Below are 20,670 nucleotides of genomic sequence, written 5' to 3'. Positions count from 1 at the left end.
CGTAAATGCATACTTGGAAAAACTTGTGGCATCTAATGACGGTGCCACTATTCGCAGCTTTGTTAGGTTTTAACTGGTCGATTATGGCGAAAATGCCCGGAAGGGATGATGAAGCCTAACCGCTATAATGTTTGTACTATGAAAAAGCTGATAAGCTTTAGAATGCTTACTTTTAATAAGGATAATTATAGTATATTTTAGAAATTCTCAGATCACAATTAATACAATATGAACAAATTTAACATGGTATAACCGGACCATAAATAGCTAGAGAAACCTTCATGCTTTTGTTCAGATCGAATCGTATTATAACTGAAATATGATTTATGAGAAAAAGTCAAATGAACGAAGGATCGAACACGTTTAGGACTTGCCCGAGTTTTAGGTCAGTGCACGTAAATGCAAAAACTCGGGCAAAACTGACGAGGCAGAATGGAGTAACGTATACATCTCACAAGCTTACGAGAAGTCAACGAAGGAGCGCACTCCTGCTAGACCCTCGGCCTAAGAATGAACGATTTAGGCCATATGAATATCAAACACTTTTAGATAATACATCTTTACTGATAGATGATTCTTCCGTTCTTATGAGGCGACGACATATTTTGTACAACTATTCATTTTGTAGCCAGACCACATTGTTCAATCAATAGCGAAACAAATGTGGTCAGCTATTGTCATCCAACCGATACGTTTACCAATCTCTTCTTTGTATATAACGTTAAGTATGGGGTATTCCTCCATGTAGCCTTAATACTATTTCGGTTAAATTGGTCAGGTTTTTTTTCTTTTCGAAAGGGCGTTATTCTTACGGCCCGTTTCCCGACGCTATTCTATTCACTTTACATACTGTTCTGTAAATCCGGTGCTGTGTATCTAAAAACGTTCTATAAATTGTAAGGCTATTTATTAGACCTTTACAAGAAAAGGTGCAGAAGGCCAAAAAAACACTGATAATTGAATAACTGTGTTATAAGAAGCCTAAAATTGTTACAGCAGTACACTTGCAAGTAGTTGCGAGCGGAGACCACTTTGCGCCACCGTCGTTTTAATTTAACCTAACAATTTCCATTGGCGTAAAACGTAGAAAGTTATTTTCAGAACCTTATGTTGAACATCGTAAAGTTATCGTGAGTTTAGGGTAAAATCATTATAGCCTAGTTGTTTGAAATAGAATCGAAATTAAATAATCTATTTAGAAAAAAAGTAGATAGCAACGACTGACGAGCAGGCATTCTTGTCGCTTTCTTGACTACTACTCGCGGTACTAAATAAGTTTTTTAATAATGATATGAGTTAATATCTGAATCTTATTATATGAGAATATCGGGAAATATATGAGTTTATATCGAGATCTTTCTCATGTATCAGCTTCGTAGATATAATTCTCATTATTAGTATATGTTTTGTAATACCGTCAACAAACGCGCTCGAGGTTTATCAGAAAAAAAGGCCATTGCCTTTTTTCGCATACAGACCAAACCACCTAAATGCAAATAAGTTTACCGAATCGGCAATTTAAAAAAACTATGCTAGTAATTAATAGTATGTTGCGAGGGTCGAGGTCCAAAAAAGACGTAGGGATACGAAGATATTGGCATTTACTGTAAAAAAAAAAAAAAAAAAGAGGGAATTTTATTAAACCTTTCTTTGATCGCTTTAATTAACTACGGGCGCTACCGGATCGTAAATATTTCAATTTGAATATTTAGCCAATTCTTCAGCGTAAAGTTTCTAAGTTACGTTGTCATGTTACGACATAAGAGGACAGATAGCAAAATGTAATGGATGTCATAATTTCTGAAGAGAACAGTTTTCTATGAATGATAGTAGAAGACAATTTGCAATAACGCATCGAAAAAATAGCGTAGCATATATATATATATATATATATATATATATATATATACGTGTATATATATATACATATATATATATGCTTCATGACCGAAAAAACAAGAATAGATTTATACGGGATAGTATCGAAAACTATTGCGCTGAACATAATCACAACAATTCGATCGTAATTTCTTTATTTAAATGTGCTTTAATGTCTAATTTTTGAGTTCAGTTAGATAACTATACAGATGTGCCTATATAGACGACTGATTTCAAAGGGAATACTGAGGAGATGGGACCAGCGCTCAGTGAGTGTCCAGGAAATGTCAGCTCGTTCCAGGGAGTGTTACAACGAGGTCGAAATATTAAGCAACCGCATAGTTTAGGGCTATGAGCGTTCTTCGATATGTTGATTTCGCTACTTCGAGGCGCCTCCAAGTGGACACAACGCTGCCTTCCTTAAGCTTTCCTAGCGATCAGAACGTTCTTTTAAAACAATAACGTTTCAGCTTGACGAGAATGATATAGGAAGCAATCAGTCGTAAAATAGCTTTTCTTCGAATGTTGGCTGCTCGTCAACTAGATTCCAAGTGAGCGTCTACAGAGAGAGTCAAGATAAACTTTAAGTACTTTGTGGTAAAGGTACTCAGGGTGGGCCATTCGTGATGTATTGATCCCCTACATTGTTTGTCAGCCTGAGGTAATTCGTTTGCAAACCAAGGCTCTATACAACTCTGTAGACGTTCATCACTCGCAGCAGAAACATAATTGAAAAAAGCAGAGAAACAAAGCAAACGGAACCGGCCGTTGTCGTTATTATTGGGATGACAGCAAACGCATACATTGTTCTTATGGCCTGCGAAGGAAAAACTATATTGTAGTGTACGTAGAAGATTGTTATTTGTCGACTTCAGCTACGAACTTTCTCTGCGGCGAAACGCGCACCGAGCAATTAGAAGAGACGCTTTATGCCAGAGGTAACCAGCAAAGCGGAATGAAAAAAATGGTCGACCCATACGACTTATTCTGGTAAACGCATCGTAATAAAAAACGTCGTATTGCAAAAGCAATACGAACTCTGAAAGACAGTTTTGTTTTTTATGTCCAGAGCTTTCACTTTTTACTTGGAGCGGCAAAAAGAATACCTGGTATATTGGCAAACATCCATCGCTTGCGAGACCTCTTATTCTGTATATCCTGACTTAGATACCGTGAAGTAAGACAACGTAAAAGATCATTCAAACACCATTTAGTCACCAGGTGCCTTGACAATACTGTTAGTAATGATTATATGAGACAGAGCCACGCGCGGCCGTAGAGCACTACAGCTTCCTCAGCGTATGTTCTGGGGTTCACGATCTCGCAAACTAAAAATCTGCGAGCTCCATTAAAAAATGCCAGGACTCCTAAAGCTATGCGCAATTATGCTGATAATTTAGAATAATTTGTGTGTCAAGAGTGACGCGATGCTGTTTATCTAGAAATTTAGCATGATTGTACAAAAATATTTTCTCTGTCGATTAACATTTGAAAGAGCACTTGGAGATAAAAGAAAGAAAAAAAAAGCAAACTTTTCATTGAAGAAAAGTGCCACTACATTGAAGAACTATATGTTAAGAGGGACAATAACTCAAACCACACCCTATAAATCATTGATGTTTCAGCTGATCAGCAATTTTATAAACATAGATAACCTGGGCAGTTTTAAGCCTTTGTTTAAATACCAGTCATCACCTTGTAAGATCTTGACCAATGGCCAATTTATGAGATCACAACAATAAAAAAAGACATTGGATATTCAACACCGGTTACTGTTCTGCTCTGTTCGATGCTGTCCAAGTAGAGCTGATACACCATCAGTTATTTAGTTTAACTATAAATGCATGTACTAGCAATATGTTGCGTCAGCGGATATATCTAGTATGTCCATAGACGTTATTTGCTTTCTCAGCGGATCCGATCGACTCACCTCGTCTCTACTTTGCTTTCAGATACATGTTCGATCGGACGCTATTTTCGTACAAACGTAAAACTTCTACAGACTGTTCATTGCCTATAGTTTTTGCACGGTACGCACTATTTCCCTATGAGTTTGTCGCTTCGAGCAGTAATTCATTTTGAATTACGAGCGTAAGCTTTGTCATACGACGCTATACTTTGACAGGATGTATCGTCTTGAGAGCGTGGCGTTCGTGGACTAGACGCGAGTTACGATACTCTGACGAACGGCGACGCCTATCAAAGTAACATTCGATTGAAAAGCTACAACTAACGTTTCAGCGTCAGAATTCTGTATTCTTATTGAAAATAGGCGAGATCATTTTGGCTATGGATTCGCGTAACGCTTAATAACTGACACTGATTTAGCGTAGTTCAGAAGCAGAGACTGACTCCTCTAAGGGATATGAACAGAACCAAGCGGTGTATGATAAACGAATGGCTGACATGTCCGCAGTCTGTCATGAAAGAAGATGCTATGGAAATGTTACGCTGTGCGGAAATTCTATAGCCCAAGGATCATTCCGAGCTAGCTTTCATATCTGGAAAAAATAATAGATCCGTATTTTTATTTCTTCAATAAGTACAGCACTAGAACCAGCTCCGAAATTTTCAAATAGTCAACTAATACCATGATCTGGGGGCATCGAGGTGATATATGAGCGAAAAACAGAAGTGCGAAAATTTTCGCACGAAACAATGTTTGTAGCTTCGGATGCAGGCCACTTTGCCAGAAATAGTGGCGACACGACGTCAGAAGCAAACAATAATGGGTTATTAACAATGGAACTTGATAACTACTCCCGAATCAATCTCGAAAATTAGGTGTTCGACTATTCGCTATGAGTAACAAGCAAACCGTTGACGGCTGCTAGAGTTGAAACCGTTTCTGCTAAATTGACATCCTCATCTAGGCTAAACGAATTACAATGCCTAACTATAAAAATTTCTCTTGTGCATGAACGAATACTGTGAAACTAGGGCATAGCTATTTAATACAGGGATTTCGTATCTTTGTTGTCGGACATCTTATCTCTATCGTATAGTATATTCGAAAATGATACGAGTAGACAAATAAAATGCTTATATCAATTATAAAGTCTTACTAACACATCAAAAAACATAATGTAGTATATGTAAAACAAGGCGAGGTAATGCACTGTGCAGTTATTCGGCAGTGTTCATGCTAGTTCACCTATACGTGATGACATTTGTACAGCGTTTCCCATTTAATGCCCCTTTCAGAATAGGCAACATCTTGTCTCACTTTCTCATCACACCGCGTAACGAGACATCGTGCTGATTTTACTGTTGTTAAATAGCTATATTTTTGAACTTCGGTCAGCGTCGTCATAGCAGTATGAACACCGTAAATACGATCATACTATAATCATAGTATATTAGAATGAATGTCTCGATCAAATTGATGAACTAAGAGTTACGTTTGGAAAATTGCATCAAGGTTGCTCAGTGGACAGGATGGATGCGGCAATTGCATAACGGAGATGAACTCGAACAAGCTAAGAGGTAATCAAGCTCCCCAAGAAAATTCGGCACATAAGGTGATTGATAATAAAATTTTGAACAAACTATAAGCCTATAGGCGCTTTTAATCATACATGCTTTTAATGGCAGACAAAGATCCGTACCCAACATTTGCAGTTAACTTGTTGAGGGCAGGCTTTTTCGATCACATTATAAGTCGAGTCAAGGACCTCGTCACACAAAACCGGAGGAGGTTCAACGAGTGATGGAACTTTGTATAATCTATAGATATATCACCTCGACATTCATCCATAAACACACAATTCGAGAACCACTCGACGGAAGGGATCCACTGCAGAAGACTCACTGTACACTAATAACGATAATATCAACATGCAAAGTTTGCTTCGTCTGCCAATCGTCGCCCTAACTCTGTATCTTTACATGTCTACACAAGGTTCTTTTCTCTTCAAGACTAACTTACACGCCAGAGACGCGTTTGAGCTAGACCGTTTCACCTGCCGTTATCGATCACAACGTAAAACGTCTTTCCGTCTACAGTTTTCATCAATGCGACTTGTCTCGAGACCGGATGCCGGAGTACCGTCTCTACCAGCCAGATGTCGTCTGACTTCACTTTAGTCGACCTTCATCTGGCATCTCGTTTGTCGATATAGTGACTCCACTCTGGTCAGGCTGACATCGACAACACAACAGCTAGCTGTATCATTGAACCAATACCCATTGAAAAATTAATAGGCCGTATCTCACATCGCTAAACTTACATATCGGGGGGGGTATGAGTATGAAAAGTTTCGAAAGAAAAAGAAAGTTACTTCGGTGCCATCTCCATCCGTGCACATTTTGTAGGGAGGCATCCGCTAAAATTCTGAAGGGGTCAATTTCAGCATTATCCAGGCTATTTTCTGTAGAAGCCCAATACTCTAGACAGATCGTTTTAGTGCGGCGTTTGTTTCGGCGTTATTGCTGTTGCGTTTTATGCAACACTGTTTCTGTTTAGTTGGTCCACCGCGACTGCATGTCGCTGCTACGGTCTGAAGGCAAGTGTTTTGGTAGAGTTTTCCACTTATTCTTTTGGCGCCCCGGCGTCCGCCTCATCGCGGTTCTCCGGCTGGTAAGCGACATCATCAGCATCACCACCGTCATTCGTATCAAGGCATTAAGAGTGGTGAACTTCTAGAAGGAAAGGGAACTGTGACGATGATTGTGGCGCCATCTGTTTGTGCTCACGGTAACTCGCAGTACGACGGTAATGACGATTCGGGCGACGTCGATAGACACGTATGTTTATCACTAACAAAGAAGAACCGCAAAATGCTGCCGTAATTCGTGAGTGAAAACTAAATGCTACCATGTAATTGCATAGAGTGAATTCGGGTGTTTCTACTGATTGTGTTGATTTGTCATGTCTTTATCGTGTTCTTGTCCGACTGCTATCAACTTAGAAGCGGAACAATGCGTACGCACTTTTTACAAGGAAGCAAAAAAAAATTAATAGTAAACTCACGAAAAAATAAGCTGAATACTAGTTGATACTATCGCACACAGTCATCGTTAGCAGTTGATTAGATTGAGAGATGCATTATATTGGACATAGGCTCATAGTAAATCGCAAAATAAAGGGAGACCAAAAGGAAGAAACACTATATAAACTTACTCTTAGTTAATGATATCATGATCTGAGTCTAGCTCCGATGGTTTGTTTATTTATATTATTATATTTATTTATTCTCGTTACAATGGATTAGGTCGCTGTCATCACGGAACGGAGATAGAAACGTCGTCTGCTCATTACGTCAATACATTAATTTAGCATAAAGTAGACGATCAATTTAGGGAACAACTACGAGACACGCTAAGGGTCGTAGTCGTTGATTCGGCCGCGAAGTTATATCAGGCGACTCTAATGCGTTTCAGACCTACCTCAGTTGACTTCAATTGTTTTATGTTGCACCATTTTGGTCAGTTGGCATGGCACTTAACATGATTATAGTTTTTTTCACTTTAGGAGTACAAACTTTGGATAATGAGTACAAGATTCACTCCTTAAGAACTAAGGGAATTAAGATGGTGCTTAATACAATTGATATTGTTTTACACTAAATAAAACGGTGTTTGCTGTATAAATTTCATTACTTACCTGTATTATCTGAGGAGCCGCTTTAAATTACACACTGTTATATTATGTAAATAGATATTTCACGATCAATACAACAGATTTAAGCCTATCGTGGATAGGCTTATGTACGTTGCTTGCGTCCTAAATAATGAATAATACTTTGGCATCCTACTGCGATCCAAGTCTGCGAAGTATGACTTAATCAAACGAATTTGACACATCAGTTTTTTTATCAATTCAAAGGAAAGCATCGCTTAGACAATGACGAAAGATCCTAGACAGAAAACGGATAGCCAATTCTAGGCAACGGCCCACTACTGGAAGATGTATATGAGTTTAACGAAATGGGTCAATTATGTTTCTGTTTTGCTATAAAAACGAGGTTAATTTCGGGGCTCATGGACGTTCGAGATTCTTCTACTAATACTTTGCGCATACGTAAATAGTATCTATATATGTTCTAAGAAGCGTCAGGCAAAGCTAATTGCGAGAAGTCAGAACCTCTATGTTCACCGTACTTGAAGGGTCACTACAAAACCGGATCTGTAGCGCCCTTACGAGGGACTACAAGTCTGGTTTACAATTGTTTCAACGCCATTCCACAGCTACGACTGCTAGTTGCTATACAGACGAGACGGGACACTTGACATATTCTTGGAGGGTTTCGAAATTAGAAATTAGACAAAAACAATCTGCCACGAACTGGTCGACTACTGTCAACGTACCAGGTTTACAAGGGACTGTATTTTGTTGTAAATATAATTATAATTACCGCCGGTTTCGTTATCTAGGCAAGCCTGTAAAAAACGCAGCTTTTTGATACTGGCCGATGTAAACGGGACTGGCTAGACCGACAGTCATTTCACTGCCGTCAATATGAGATGAACTAATAAGCATTGTAGAAAAGCTTTTCGTAAAGCTTTTCTGTGCTAATCGCGTTAACCGTTTGAGGTAATAATTACATTTGGAGGAGTTTACGAACAGACAGACTACAATAGCGAGCTAAGCGTATGACGATTGAAGCGCAGATCGTAGAGAAGGCGGTATACAGCAGGTTGATGCTGCTATCCTTTTAGGTCTTTTAGGTGAACGCGCGACAGAAGGCTTGTTTTCAAGGAGAGATCAATGTCATCACAAGCAGGTGACGTCGAATCTTCATTATTATCGGTTGCAGATGCTGAGACAACGTCGACATGGACGAAGGCCGGACGCGACCTTCGATTCCACGAAACCGTGACTTACGAATCGTTTCGGAAGAAATTAAGAAATATACTACACTCACGCAGATTTAACGAAGTCGTCATGGTTTTAATACTTGTCGATGTATTTATCGTTACTACGGAGCTGTTCATAATATTGGTGCTTATTCACAGGGCGAAAAGTAATGGAGAGGTTGCCGAACGTAATAGTTTCGTAAACGTTCTCCATGGTGTCTCGCTATGGATACTCAGTTTGTTCGGCGTTGAAGTTTTTGCCAAGGTCTACGCTTTCGGTTGTTTCGGTATGTTCTGGAATAAATTCGAAATTTTCGACGCACTCGTCGTTGTAATCACTTTGGTAATCGACGTCAGCCTTTCTCGTTCAAATCTTGTCATTTCTGTCGAATCGAATCTGCTGATCGCGGTACGTCTCCTAGCGATATCTCGCATTCTGAGCCAGGTCGAACCATTATCCGAAGAGGAAGCAATGTTAAGTGAATGACAACGAGGCGATCTGCATTGAAAGAACAGCTACAACAGTAAACAAACAGTTTACGGTCTTCACCGTGAAGTCCCCGATGTGCTTAAGGTCTAGGAAGACCCTAAATCGTCGGGAAAGGCAACAGCAACGTGTTCTTTACTGAGTATATTAGCCTACTGTTACAGCACAAGTTTATCAGGAATCAGCATGATCGACTAATCGATAACTGAAAACACAAAGTTGTTCTCATACTTTTGCGCGAAGACGCTGCGTGAGTCATCTTTCTTTGGGAGGGGCTAAATGTACGAGATTTTCTACAACTGTAATTGGATTAGTGTAGCAAACAGACGCGTAACGTACTTTTGTATATTGGCTTATCGTGAATTATTTATTACTTGTAAGTCGTCGGGGTCGCACATGTGTTTTTCAATAGATATCTGTCTGCGGCCTTTGGAGACTGTAAATTGTTTTATATATACAGTAAATTATTGCAGTCTTGTTTTGATTCTTTTCCATCGAAAAGCATCCAATATACACATAGCTGTTGTTAAAAAGGTCATATAGATCTAGCTTTCTAGCCTAACTTCTTGGTCTGTTAGTTGACAAAGTCCCTAGAAATTATTGAAGAGGTCACCAAATTTGCGAAACCATTCTCCAAAAGTTTTGTTATCAAATAAATATGGGACAACTACAGTAGGATTACACAGCATCATTTAGATGACTGCAAGGACTGGCTCTTTTACTTGTTGTAATGTTGCAAACGACTAATAAAGCGAATAAAGCAAACGACTTTCCGCCATACCAATGCATATGACTATGAGAAATATTACTGGATTAAAAAGTGTCGATAGAAGACCCAGCGTTAAGCCCCTGTGACCAGGCTTGAGGTTTCTCTCTCTTGCTACTCACAACTACGTTTCACAGCGTCTAAGCTTGATGAACGTTCTCAAAGAGGCTTGACGTTTCTTTTAGAAGTCTTTGAAAAAGAGAGAGCAAATACAAAAGAACGCATGTCATTTTTGCTGGTAAAACAATATTAGGTACTTTAAAATGGTGCTTATTCTACAAGAGGCCTTGAGGGTTTAGGTTGGACCACTGCGAAGCGCACAAGTGGTTTCAAGGACTTCGCAACAAACTTGTTCGGTGCAACTTTTCGTCATGTGTATGAAAAAAATTGTGGAAGAAAAAAATATTTAGTGGAGGGTTACCCAATCGCCCTCAGATATAGCGCAGAAGGGTTAAGTTCATATAAGTCGTATCCGACCATTTTAAAATATGCGAAGGAGAGATGGGTCGCTTTATTGAAGGAAATTCGTATGCAGATTCGTCAAGAATCGTATCAGGAGCACCTTGGTACAATAAAAGGTGAGCTGGATATATTCGACAACGCACTTATGGACCACCAAATCTGGGTATGCGAGTATGAAATGGGTACAAAAGGGCAGTCGCAAGTATTACGAAGGCAAGTCTACAGGGAAAAAGCTGCCAAATCCAGATCAAAGACTAGGTCCTTTCGGCTATCGAAGTATTGTGTATTATTAATTGCTGCCGATTAGTTGTAAGTCGTAGAAAAATATTTTGAGAAAGACAATATCCTCTTTGTCAGGTTGTCCCTTCCTTTTCATTTTCCTAAATTCAAGGTGATTCTGTGACCCAGTGGTCTGCAACTGTTTCGAAATCAGGTTTAGCACGCGGTAATGTGTGATGAGTATGAAGTGAATTTACCCAAAGTCCACTCTTGTATACATTAATCTTCACACCTTGCCCTAAAGATTTACTCCTAAAAATCTTCCTCTGCATTGCCAGTTGTTTTTAAATGTCCTGAATAAAAAAGCTCCATTCAAATTAATGTTTGTAAAGAATACTAGATTTATCCGAAAACTTTGCCTTGCGCTCATTGATATGTATTAGGCCCTTAAAAGCGAATCTAAAATTGAATAACGTTTAAATTAGTTGAGCTAAAATTATTTTTTAATCTGTAATAAATGTGCTTCCCTTTTTACATGCTTGTCGAAGCGCTTTGGCGGCTTCTAAACGGTCATACACCTACCGTTCGAGTTCCAATATGTAGTTTACTGTTGGCTTTCCGAAGTAAATTGACAGTTTGGATATGCTTGTCGGCCAGTTGCCTGTTTTAAGGCATGAATTTTAGGACCCCACAATAGCACGGGGGTTAGCGGGAGAATACGCGGGTGGAAGCCAAATTTGGATATTCCTCTGCTCAATCCAGGAAGTAGCTGGGGCATTGTGGTGGGGGTTTGACGTTGTCATCAAACCACCAAACTGCGTGCTTTCGATTTCCATGTCAACAATCCATAAATTTCTTGCAAACTGCAGATAACGGGCTGTATTCATTGTTTTGTTTTCGGTAAATAACTCATAGCAGCGGATGCCTCTAACTGCCATTGCAAGTTAACTGCTATGATCTTACTTCAATTTCTTTACAAGGCGTTGTTATTTTTTGGTCTGGTCCCTTTCCGACTGGCAGTAGAAATTGAACTTCGCTACCTCTATGGTGACTATATGCTCCAAATTGGGTTTATTTGGGTTAAAACTGCCATAAGTTGCACGGAGGATATGCCCCGACGCATTCGCAGCTGCTTTGAAGTAAACTCACGAGAAAAGCACTTTTACTTAGTTTCCGCATATTCTGAATTTCGTTGGGTTATAATGCTGTAATACGTTACATGTGTAGAACATCTATTTTTTCCGACACAGCCCTTAGACTCCAATCTCTGCTTTTATGAAAAGCCCTGCCCAGACACCTGGTCATCTCTTAGCTGGCCTTCAACACTTCTCTTGAAACGCTTGCATTAATGTAATATGTTTTTACTTAAAGGCTCCTTGCCTTGTCCTCACCAAGCTTCAATGAATTCCGCAGTACTGTGGTCTTCAAGGAATAAAGACTTAACCATTGAGCGTTGATTTTCGTGCATGAAAGATGAACCCATTCCTCCTTTAGTAGATTGAATATCGTTTGCTAGCGGTGCATGGTTAAAAAGTTTGCTGGATTCGTTTGTAACATCTTAATGTATATATATATATATATATATATATATATATATCTATATACGAACGCAATATCTTTTTCATAAATATAGTTGCAAGTGTAGCGGTGAACGCAAATTATGGGAAGTCAAAACGGTTCGATTCTAGTTTAGAGAACGATGCGTGCGCTACCCAGCCAGAGATAGACTTGTATTTATATTGATTTCGTGCAATAAAACGTATCCTGATCGACGTTTTAGGTACTGACTAAATAACCTATGGCCAAGGGATGACACATAAAAAGACGTGAGATCTATTAAACCTGAAACATCCGCTGGTTATAATCGCGTTCGATAATATGCAGGTTTTCCGCAATAAACTGACTAGGTTTGGGTTTCTTTTCACGAAGGTAAACGATGTTACAGCACAATAGGCCCACACGTTCATAGATAGTCGTTGAGCTTTACTATGCATTAGATAGAAATTTCGTATTTGGACATTTTTTTCAATAGCAAGTGCTGTCAGTTGACATCAGTTAATTGAATTTAAACCAACGACGTTGTTCTAGTAAAGCTATTTTCGTTGGCTGGTGAGATACCGAAGTTCTTCGTAGTTATGCTGGAGGAAGTTGCAGATAAATCTATTAGTGCAATATAATAGTAGGAAATATTAATGTTGTGTAGCAACGCGTATACAAGCGTCATTCCACGGAAAATCAGTGGATATGCTAATTGCTAGTGGCTCAGAATTAAGTGTTGACCTTCGCGGTACTAGTAAGATAATGCACGCTTGCCACAAGGGGTTGAATATTATACTTCAATTTCACGTAAACAGTCAAACGAAGATTTAGCGCGATTTTTCTACCCCGATCCATTCAACGTGTGTTTCGTAGTGAAAAGCGTGTAGACGAATTATTATACTAAATACCGACTCCTGTTGCGATCTTGCTCACGAAAATAAATTTCCGAGTTCGTCTGCAAACGAGCACCACCTGGTGAAAATAATCTGAATAATCAAGTAAAAAAGTTATTTAGCTATCAAGCGTATCGCATTTTCTATTATAGAGTTTGTTTATTATAGAGTTATTGTTTACAGAGTTGTTTAAAATTGGGAAAGTTAAATGATTTTTACCTATTACAGGTGCAGAGTTTCGTACAATATGGATGATTCTTTTTTTTGCAAACGAGCAACAAAGCTTGACTATTTGAAAAATCAGTACTTTACTCCAAGTTGATATTTCATTATAAATTTGGGAAAAATACGTAAAACAGATGCATACCTGTTTAGCCCATATGGCTGTCGTTTTCTACTTAATATAGAAATGGTTTGGCAGGCTGTATGGCCTCGGTTTTAGCGCTATAAAAATAAGGCATAATCATTCCTAAAGGTCTAGTGAGTTCTTCGCAGAACCTGTTCGCCCTGATGGCCTCTAGTGTGGTAAAACAGAACAATCAAAGATCGACTGAATAGAAACAACAAAACTGGCTACAGCATTTAAATGGGAAATCATTGAAGGGCGCATTGGCTGATATGGACAGTCACTTTTGTAATAAAATTGTGGCCAAAAAAAAAAACAATATCGTTTCAATGTAGCAGAAACTCCTATTATTTATTTAATTCGTTCGAAAGGTCGTCACTAACAAACATTCCGCTCCTAGGTAAGGATTTCTAATGCATTTAAGGCAACTCGACGGCCAACACGTCCAGCGAAATGCGGGAGTAAGCTTCGGTTAGGAAAGGCGCTAATGTGACATCTTTTTGATAGAATATTTTCTATCTTCGTAGAATTCGTGAGTAAAAAACTCGAGTTCGTGAATTAAACCGCTTGGTTAGGGACAGTACTAACGCATGCTTGATACCGACATTAAAAATAAGGCGACTGCAACAAGCGAGCCGATTGTTTGACGACCCGCTTAATCTGATGCATTTTGTACAAGTGAAAAATCTGTCCTAATACGATCGATCAAAGTTAACTATCTTCTAAATCGTATAGTAATAACAACAATACATGTATATTTTAAAATATCTTGGAGGATTAGTATAAATCCTATTAGCCTTTTTGCGCAAAACCTTTGTGTAAACGCAACAATGGTAGCATTTCAAAAAAACCTTTACTTCAGCATATTATATCATGTAAACTTAACATTCAACTGTCTGTTGATTTTGAACGCTCTACAAATTGTACATTTTGAGATTGGACTCATCTTTCCCTTACCAACACGGAGAAGTGACCACCAAAAAACAAATTCAACTTGGCAAAAGTTTGAGCCGTAGCAAAACGGTAATTATCGGGTACTTGCTAAAGCAGCTTCCCTTAAATCTTATTCTCTTAAATAAAATTCCCTTAAAAAATCTCCCCGCACGGTACACACAAGTTCGCTAACTAAAACAAATTTTGATACTCACCGATTTGCCAATGCGATTAGAAATTCATTTATATTTTGCAACATGTAACTCGTAATATTAACGAGTATTTTTATTGTGGTACGAGAACACCCAGCTCAGCGAAACCTATTTCCAGAAACAAAATCATAATCACCACAGACATTTCATGGGGTTTACATACGGGTTGCTGTGCCGCGCAGATAAAACCTTTTCGCGCCATCAGTCGACCATGAAATATTCAGATCAGAGAATGTTCCAGTAGAACGTATCGAACGATACGTTTTAATCATATCCTTCTCAATTCATTGGGTACTATTGCTGGTATTCGTTGGTACTATTAGTAGTGTCTCCGGTATTAGCCAGCTTGCATGAATTGAACGAATTGTATTTTACAGTAGCCGATAAAATCTGGATTGTTTGAAAGCAATCAACGAAAAGTTGGTATAGCAACTTTTAAAGATGAAAGTTTTCGGCTAATCACGACAAACAGCAGTCGAATTAAGGGACTTTCCTGACAGCTGAGCATACGAACAGAGTAAGTAGTCTCAACAATAATGAGAGATGCTGGCAGCCTTTTAAATGAAGATTCTTCATAATTTTCCAAATATTACGATGCGTCGTGATAGTTGCACAAGCTGAATAAGCGGCCAACTTAAATTCTGAGAAGAAAAAGTGCTTTTAGGACCTATTTGGAATTAGGTTAATCTAATCAGAAACTTCAGTCTTCCAAAATAGCTTTCCGGTAAAACACGAAGTGAAATACTCCCCGCTTAATTCGACCGATTAGTTTACAGGGACACTCGATGTATAGCCAATTTAACGGTAAAAGGTGAAAATTAACTCGGACAACTGCCCTCTCTCTGGCATATACGTTTTGTTTGTTAGAGTTGTGGCCGATTTTTGTGTCAGTACTGCTTAGTTTGAATGCGTTGGCTGTGAAGGAACGCACAACTTCGAAAAATTCGAACAAGTAAAGCGTTTTTGTAAACGTCTGCTGACATCTTAGACAGAATCAGTCCTTTAGCAATGATTTACTGTTGAATTTGAACTAGTTAAAAAAAAAGAGTATTTATAATCTGTTAGTCATTCCATAGATGTATATATTCCTTTGTTGGTGTCGCTCTACTTGTGATGTGACTCTACTTGTTATCTAACGTCTTCTAGTTATCTATCCCATGCTAAATTATTGTATCTTTTATATATGTATATATAAGGTTTTCAGTTTATGAAATATTATTGTATAAAATGTCATTATTTATGATTTCGAAGGCTGACACATTTTTATAAATGTTAACAGTTCGAACCTAAAGCATTTTTGATTTTAACTGCGAAATTAACATATTTGGACGATATCTGGAGAGGAAACTTACGTACACAACGGAGGGACATCTACGTTTGACAACCGCAAAATTTCCCTGAATTTACAGACTGTGCTTGAATTTGCTTACCTAAAAGTTCTCAACGTGCATTTTTTTTTCATTGATGTCGTTGCTGTGTCATTGTCGAAGTATGATGTGATAATAAGGGCTCCTCAGCTTTACTATCTACATTACATTCTACGATACAAGTTTGCAGTGCGGTTATATTTTTTCTTCTCTTCTCAAATACATGAACAAATAATTACGTCTATAGTTACACAGTATTAATACTAGTAACACGCTGTACTAGGGGGTTGAGGTTACTCCGCCTGCAGCGGTGTTCAAAATAGTTTCTATATAGGAATCATAAGGGGTCAATTCAATAATTGAATGTCCGCAGCGAACATTACGGTGGAATCGGTGCAAGGCGACCAAACCAGTAATACTATTACCCAAAAAATGACGGTCATCAGCGTAACGTTTTTTCCGTCAAATCGCACTTGCTTTTATGTACACATGTGTGATAAAGATTAGATGCCACATTAATTGTATTTGGACCCATACCCTTTTTTCCTGCTATATTCCTACTATTGATTCCGGTGGTACTGACGTAATACTTGGTCATAAACAGGTTACAAGTCCTTCTAAGAAAATGTGGCTATGAAATACGATGATTTCACGTCGAAACTTCATCTCGGGAACATCATGCGAGCAAACGATACCCACTATCGTTGCTCCGAGTCAAAGATTGATAGACAGCGGAAGGGGCGAGCAGCATTTGATCAAAGTGGTTTGCGCGCGAAGAATGTTGTATTGACCAACTCGGTTACAGTAATGAACGCGATCGAAAATGATCCTGATCAACTGAGAATTACATCTGTCGAAGATGTGTCTCTTATGTCGGGTTTTAGTGAAGGTCCCATGTTGAGCATGTGGCCAACACTTGCTAGTAAGAAAGAAAAAAAATTAACCAAAATCATTGTGAATATGGGCCATTTTAATGAGCAGATAATCTGCAGAATTAAAATTGTCGATAAACGTAAATAAAACAGTCGTTTTGATTTACATAGAGTTTCAAATCGCATTAAGTGTGGTATGTGGGGTAATTTTTCGCACGCCGTGGAACCCACCCGCTGCTGACGCGCGTTATACACACATTTTTTTTGAAATACGATAATATTAAGTACCCTGAAAACTATGTCGCTATAAATGAGTCCTACCCTCATTTGTCCATGACACTTGAACTAGATGAAGACCAGGCATCAGCCGGGGCTAATGAACCGCTACAATATAAAGGTCCAGAAAAGTCTATCGCCGACTTGCCCAGGAATCTTCGTCGAATAAACCTTTATCGAACATCTATCCAGCATGTAATGCTATCACCCACCCCATCAGTTAGATAAAGGACAAATTAAGTCGGCCGGTTAAAGACGACGCTTGTAGGTTAATAAGGCCTGCTGAGATCGCTGTCAACCGAAAATAGAGGTCGGTGTGCTCCTACAAACGAATTCGCATTTGACAAAATTGGACACGTTGTTCTGCAAAAGAATAAGGAAAAACTATAGAGAAACCTGAAGTTAAGCCAGGTGCTAAGATGTGAAAGATAGCTTGGCATACAAACAGACGGTACATCCTTCTCAAAACCTTCAAAAAAATTCTATAGTATCTAGAAATTATAGTAGAAAGGATTGAGGATAATACCTTATTTCGAAACAGTATCAATTCCACAGTCGTCACGCGACCTTTACACGAAAAGGGCTTAATAATTGAATCCACACAATTCACTCGATAAACTTGTTAGAAACAATAGATAAAACACACAAAATTTGCCCTTAAGAACAGCACAGTAGTCGTACGAAGTCTTTATCGACAGCCACTAATTTTTTTTTGTTGTCAGGGAAAAGGCCATTGGGCATACACATGTTATATCGAAAGTTCAGTAAGTTACTTCCGTAAGAGCCGTAGCGTATTTAGGACGTAAACTCTTTCGTACAGACAACGCCTTCGACTATATGACGAACAGTCACTATTGCGACGTGCGCGTCACGGCATTTATTGAAACGCTTCATAACAACAAACTCTAGCATATACGACAACTTTATAATGATAGTTGAATGATCATTACAGAAACTATTCGCTTTCTATTATATCATGGATGGAGATTCGCCTGTTATTACTGTTATTTAACAAATAACAGGCAACAATAGACGTGACTAGCTTTCTGCATAATTTCATATGACGTTAGTCCTATGGAATAGAGGAAGCAATAGAATAGCATGTCCTATAAAAGCAAAACACGCGGAGAGACATCGTATCGTGTTGTATAGGAACTATACAAGTGAAGTAAAGTTAAAAAAAAATATATATATATATATATTGATGTTCTTAGTAAAGTTATCGCACCATAGTATAGGCACAAATACTACACCGGAGCTGACAGACGCGATAAGGCATTGACTATAGACATAGATAGATAATGGCGCGATAAACAAACGATAACGAATTAGTAGGCGAAACCACACCATACTATTGAAGAAGTGAAAAGAATTATAATAGACAAACATTATAAGAATAGCGTATAAACGAATCAGATTAAACAACTGTTAGTTGACAGAACAAAGAACAAAACCGTTCGACGTATATAAACGTATTTTTACAAATTTTTTTTCAAATTTCTATAAAAGGACATATTTATTAAGATTGAACTATTTTTGAATGTCACGAAAGCTTTGTACGAAAAGCAGGATGACAAAAATAGCACGATCGTGGGTATTAAATGAATTTTGTATATCTACGTAATCGTGGTAAGACTGGCAAGGTACTATGAATATAAATGCATATAGAACAATGCGTCCTAACTGTTTTGAAGATAAGCCTCGAATATATTTACTCAATTTAAATATTTCATCACTAACCTAGTTGAAGCAAAAAAAAAAAAAAAAGAACTAAAGCTGTAGTATTATCATATCTAGCAAAGGGGCAAGCCAGAATGCTGATTTTCTCAGCTTGAATACCCTTTAAGTGCCGTCCACAGTCACACTTGAAAGGGATCGTGTATAAATGTCTGCTTATTAAATTCTTGTTTGCCTTATCAGAATTATCTTTATTACGGTGAAGATGCCTGTTAAAAAATTTTGTACACTCCAAGTGATGATACGGATCGCGTAGACGCTGCAACAGCCTCATGGGTAATCGCTTAATAATTATAGATAGATCGCGACAATTGAAGGCCCTTCTAGGACAAGCGTGCATCTACCGCTCACACTAATCAAGGCAATAACAATCAGGTATATTTTCTTTATATTAGGTATATATTTGTCGTATAATTGTGTAGTTCGCAGAATCGCTTATAAGGTACCGTTTGTCCTTCTTTTGTTTTACTAGACTATTGTATCTCAGACTTATATATCGCCTGAAATCGTCGTGCTGAAAGGGTATAAACGATCTTATCACTCTGAGCGGTGTACCAACCACTTTCACACGATTATTACATTAAAGTTCTAAATACCGTATTAATTTTTGTTGTATCGTGTCCATGCATTGGTTTTGGCGACAAGCCTCATAGTAGATAGGTTTCTTTGCGGTCGGTAGATGCGTGCAGAGCACGTTCGACGTTTTGCATGGCCTAACGCACTTGGTATCATATCTAATGGGAACGTTTGTTACGCGTCGACCGCAAGGTCCTCCATCTACTTTTTTTTGAAACATTATACATACAAACATTTGCACACATGCTCAGAGACAGTGCATTTTCATCAGATACGGTCCCCATGATAGAGGCCAACATTATTTAGACCTAGTTAATAAGTTTTTGTTGCTGCCTGCGACTTCTGCCGTTGCTTTTCGAGTTCGTTATTTGTTCAATGTTATCTGCTATGGTACCATTGCATCCGATGCTATTATGACGTCCTGCAATTGTTTATTACAGTGAGTAGAATTGTGTGGCGGTAGAAGACTGCAACTCGATCTGGCCCATCTTAAATTGGAGGCGTTGTAGCCACTTCAGGAAGGTCGTGGATACAAATGTGGCTTCTTCACGAGTTTGTAAAGGTGGAACCCAGTCGAGACAGGCCTGCAGCCGGACCTTGAGTTGATTCGGAATCTGGCCCTGATATGAATACAGCGCCGGGGTCCACATTGGAAGAAGCTGCAATATGAGCAAAAGAAAGAGGACCCTATTGACAGTATATAACACCATACAATGTTCCGACTGTACGATGATTCATAAGGTTTTGTTGCATAATCATTTCATTGGAGAGAAGATCGAAATTAGGGTGCAAATAATGTCGCAATGGACGAAAAGCCTTTCCAGCGTGCACGGTAATGTATTCAGATGATTCACGGCGCCGCAACGGCAAGATGTGTCTTTATCTAGTTATCTCTAAAGAAACAGCCACTTACCCTTGCCAGTACTGTGGAATTGCATTCCATAAGGGCTTCCATGAGGCTGAGGAAATGCAAGCTGACCATGTCTGCTAACTTGGAGTGGCACACAAGCTGAAGAACTCCCGGGGTAACCTTCACCCAGAAGTCCGTCAGCGTTAGGATGCACATTTGGTTCTGCTCCGATCCCGGTGGATTTAGAAAGACCATGTGCTCGCAGTACATAGTCCACAACTAAAACCATCAAGCATAAATTATTTAAGTCCATGCAGCAGACATAGCCACAAAGTGCAAAGTTGACCGAGTGAAAAAAGGCAGAGAAAGGCCAACCAACCTAAGCAAAGGCGATCATTACGCCGTCTAGTGGAACACATGTACATTGCCTACTGCATTAAATTTGAGTATATTAGTGTA

At 38.7% G+C, this 20,670-nt stretch overlaps 1 protein-coding gene and 2 long non-coding RNA genes across 14 annotated transcripts in view; 1 reads left to right on the top strand and 2 right to left on the bottom strand.

Moving 5' to 3' along the window:
• The window catches only part of LOC111249987 (uncharacterized), an 18,711-nt gene extending 10,479 nt beyond the window's left edge, over positions 1-8,232 (bottom strand). For 3 of the 10 annotated variants that reach the window (XR_015325935.1, XR_002673149.2, XR_002673148.2), the window contains exon 1: positions 5,487-5,993. This is a non-coding gene — a long non-coding RNA (uncharacterized LOC111249987). Of the gene's footprint in view, positions 1-5,486; positions 5,994-6,158; positions 6,295-7,483 lie in introns of those variants that run through there. The other 7 variants (XR_015325937.1, XR_015325932.1, XR_015325936.1 and 4 more) reach the window with 4 other exon arrangements.
• Positions 6,595-20,670, top strand: LOC147756092 (uncharacterized). Its single transcript, XR_015325940.1, has 3 exons — positions 6,595-6,672; positions 13,789-13,920; positions 19,802-20,670. It is a non-coding gene; the product is annotated as an uncharacterized LOC147756092 (long non-coding RNA).
• unc79 (UNC-79 domain-containing protein) overlaps positions 17,883-20,670 on the bottom strand; it is a 28,383-nt gene continuing 25,595 nt past the window's right edge. For all 3 annotated transcript variants that reach the window (XM_022802393.2, XM_022802392.2, XM_022802394.2), the window contains exons 38-39: positions 20,275-20,490; positions 17,883-20,020 (exon numbers count right to left, since the gene is read on the bottom strand). In XM_022802393.2, coding sequence (XP_022658128.1) covers positions 19,796-20,020; positions 20,275-20,490 — 441 coding nt within the window. In that variant the 3' untranslated portion in view covers positions 17,883-19,795. The remainder of the gene's footprint in view (positions 20,021-20,274; positions 20,491-20,670) is intronic.

The sequence above is a fragment of the Varroa destructor genome, unplaced genomic scaffold (assembly GCF_002443255.2).
Source record: "Varroa destructor unplaced genomic scaffold, Vdes_3.0 BEIS01000004.1, whole genome shotgun sequence".
NCBI lineage: Eukaryota > Metazoa > Arthropoda > Arachnida > Mesostigmata > Varroidae > Varroa > Varroa destructor.
Note: the sequence above shows the minus strand (reverse complement) of the source record. Positions and strands in the feature narration are given on the sequence as shown.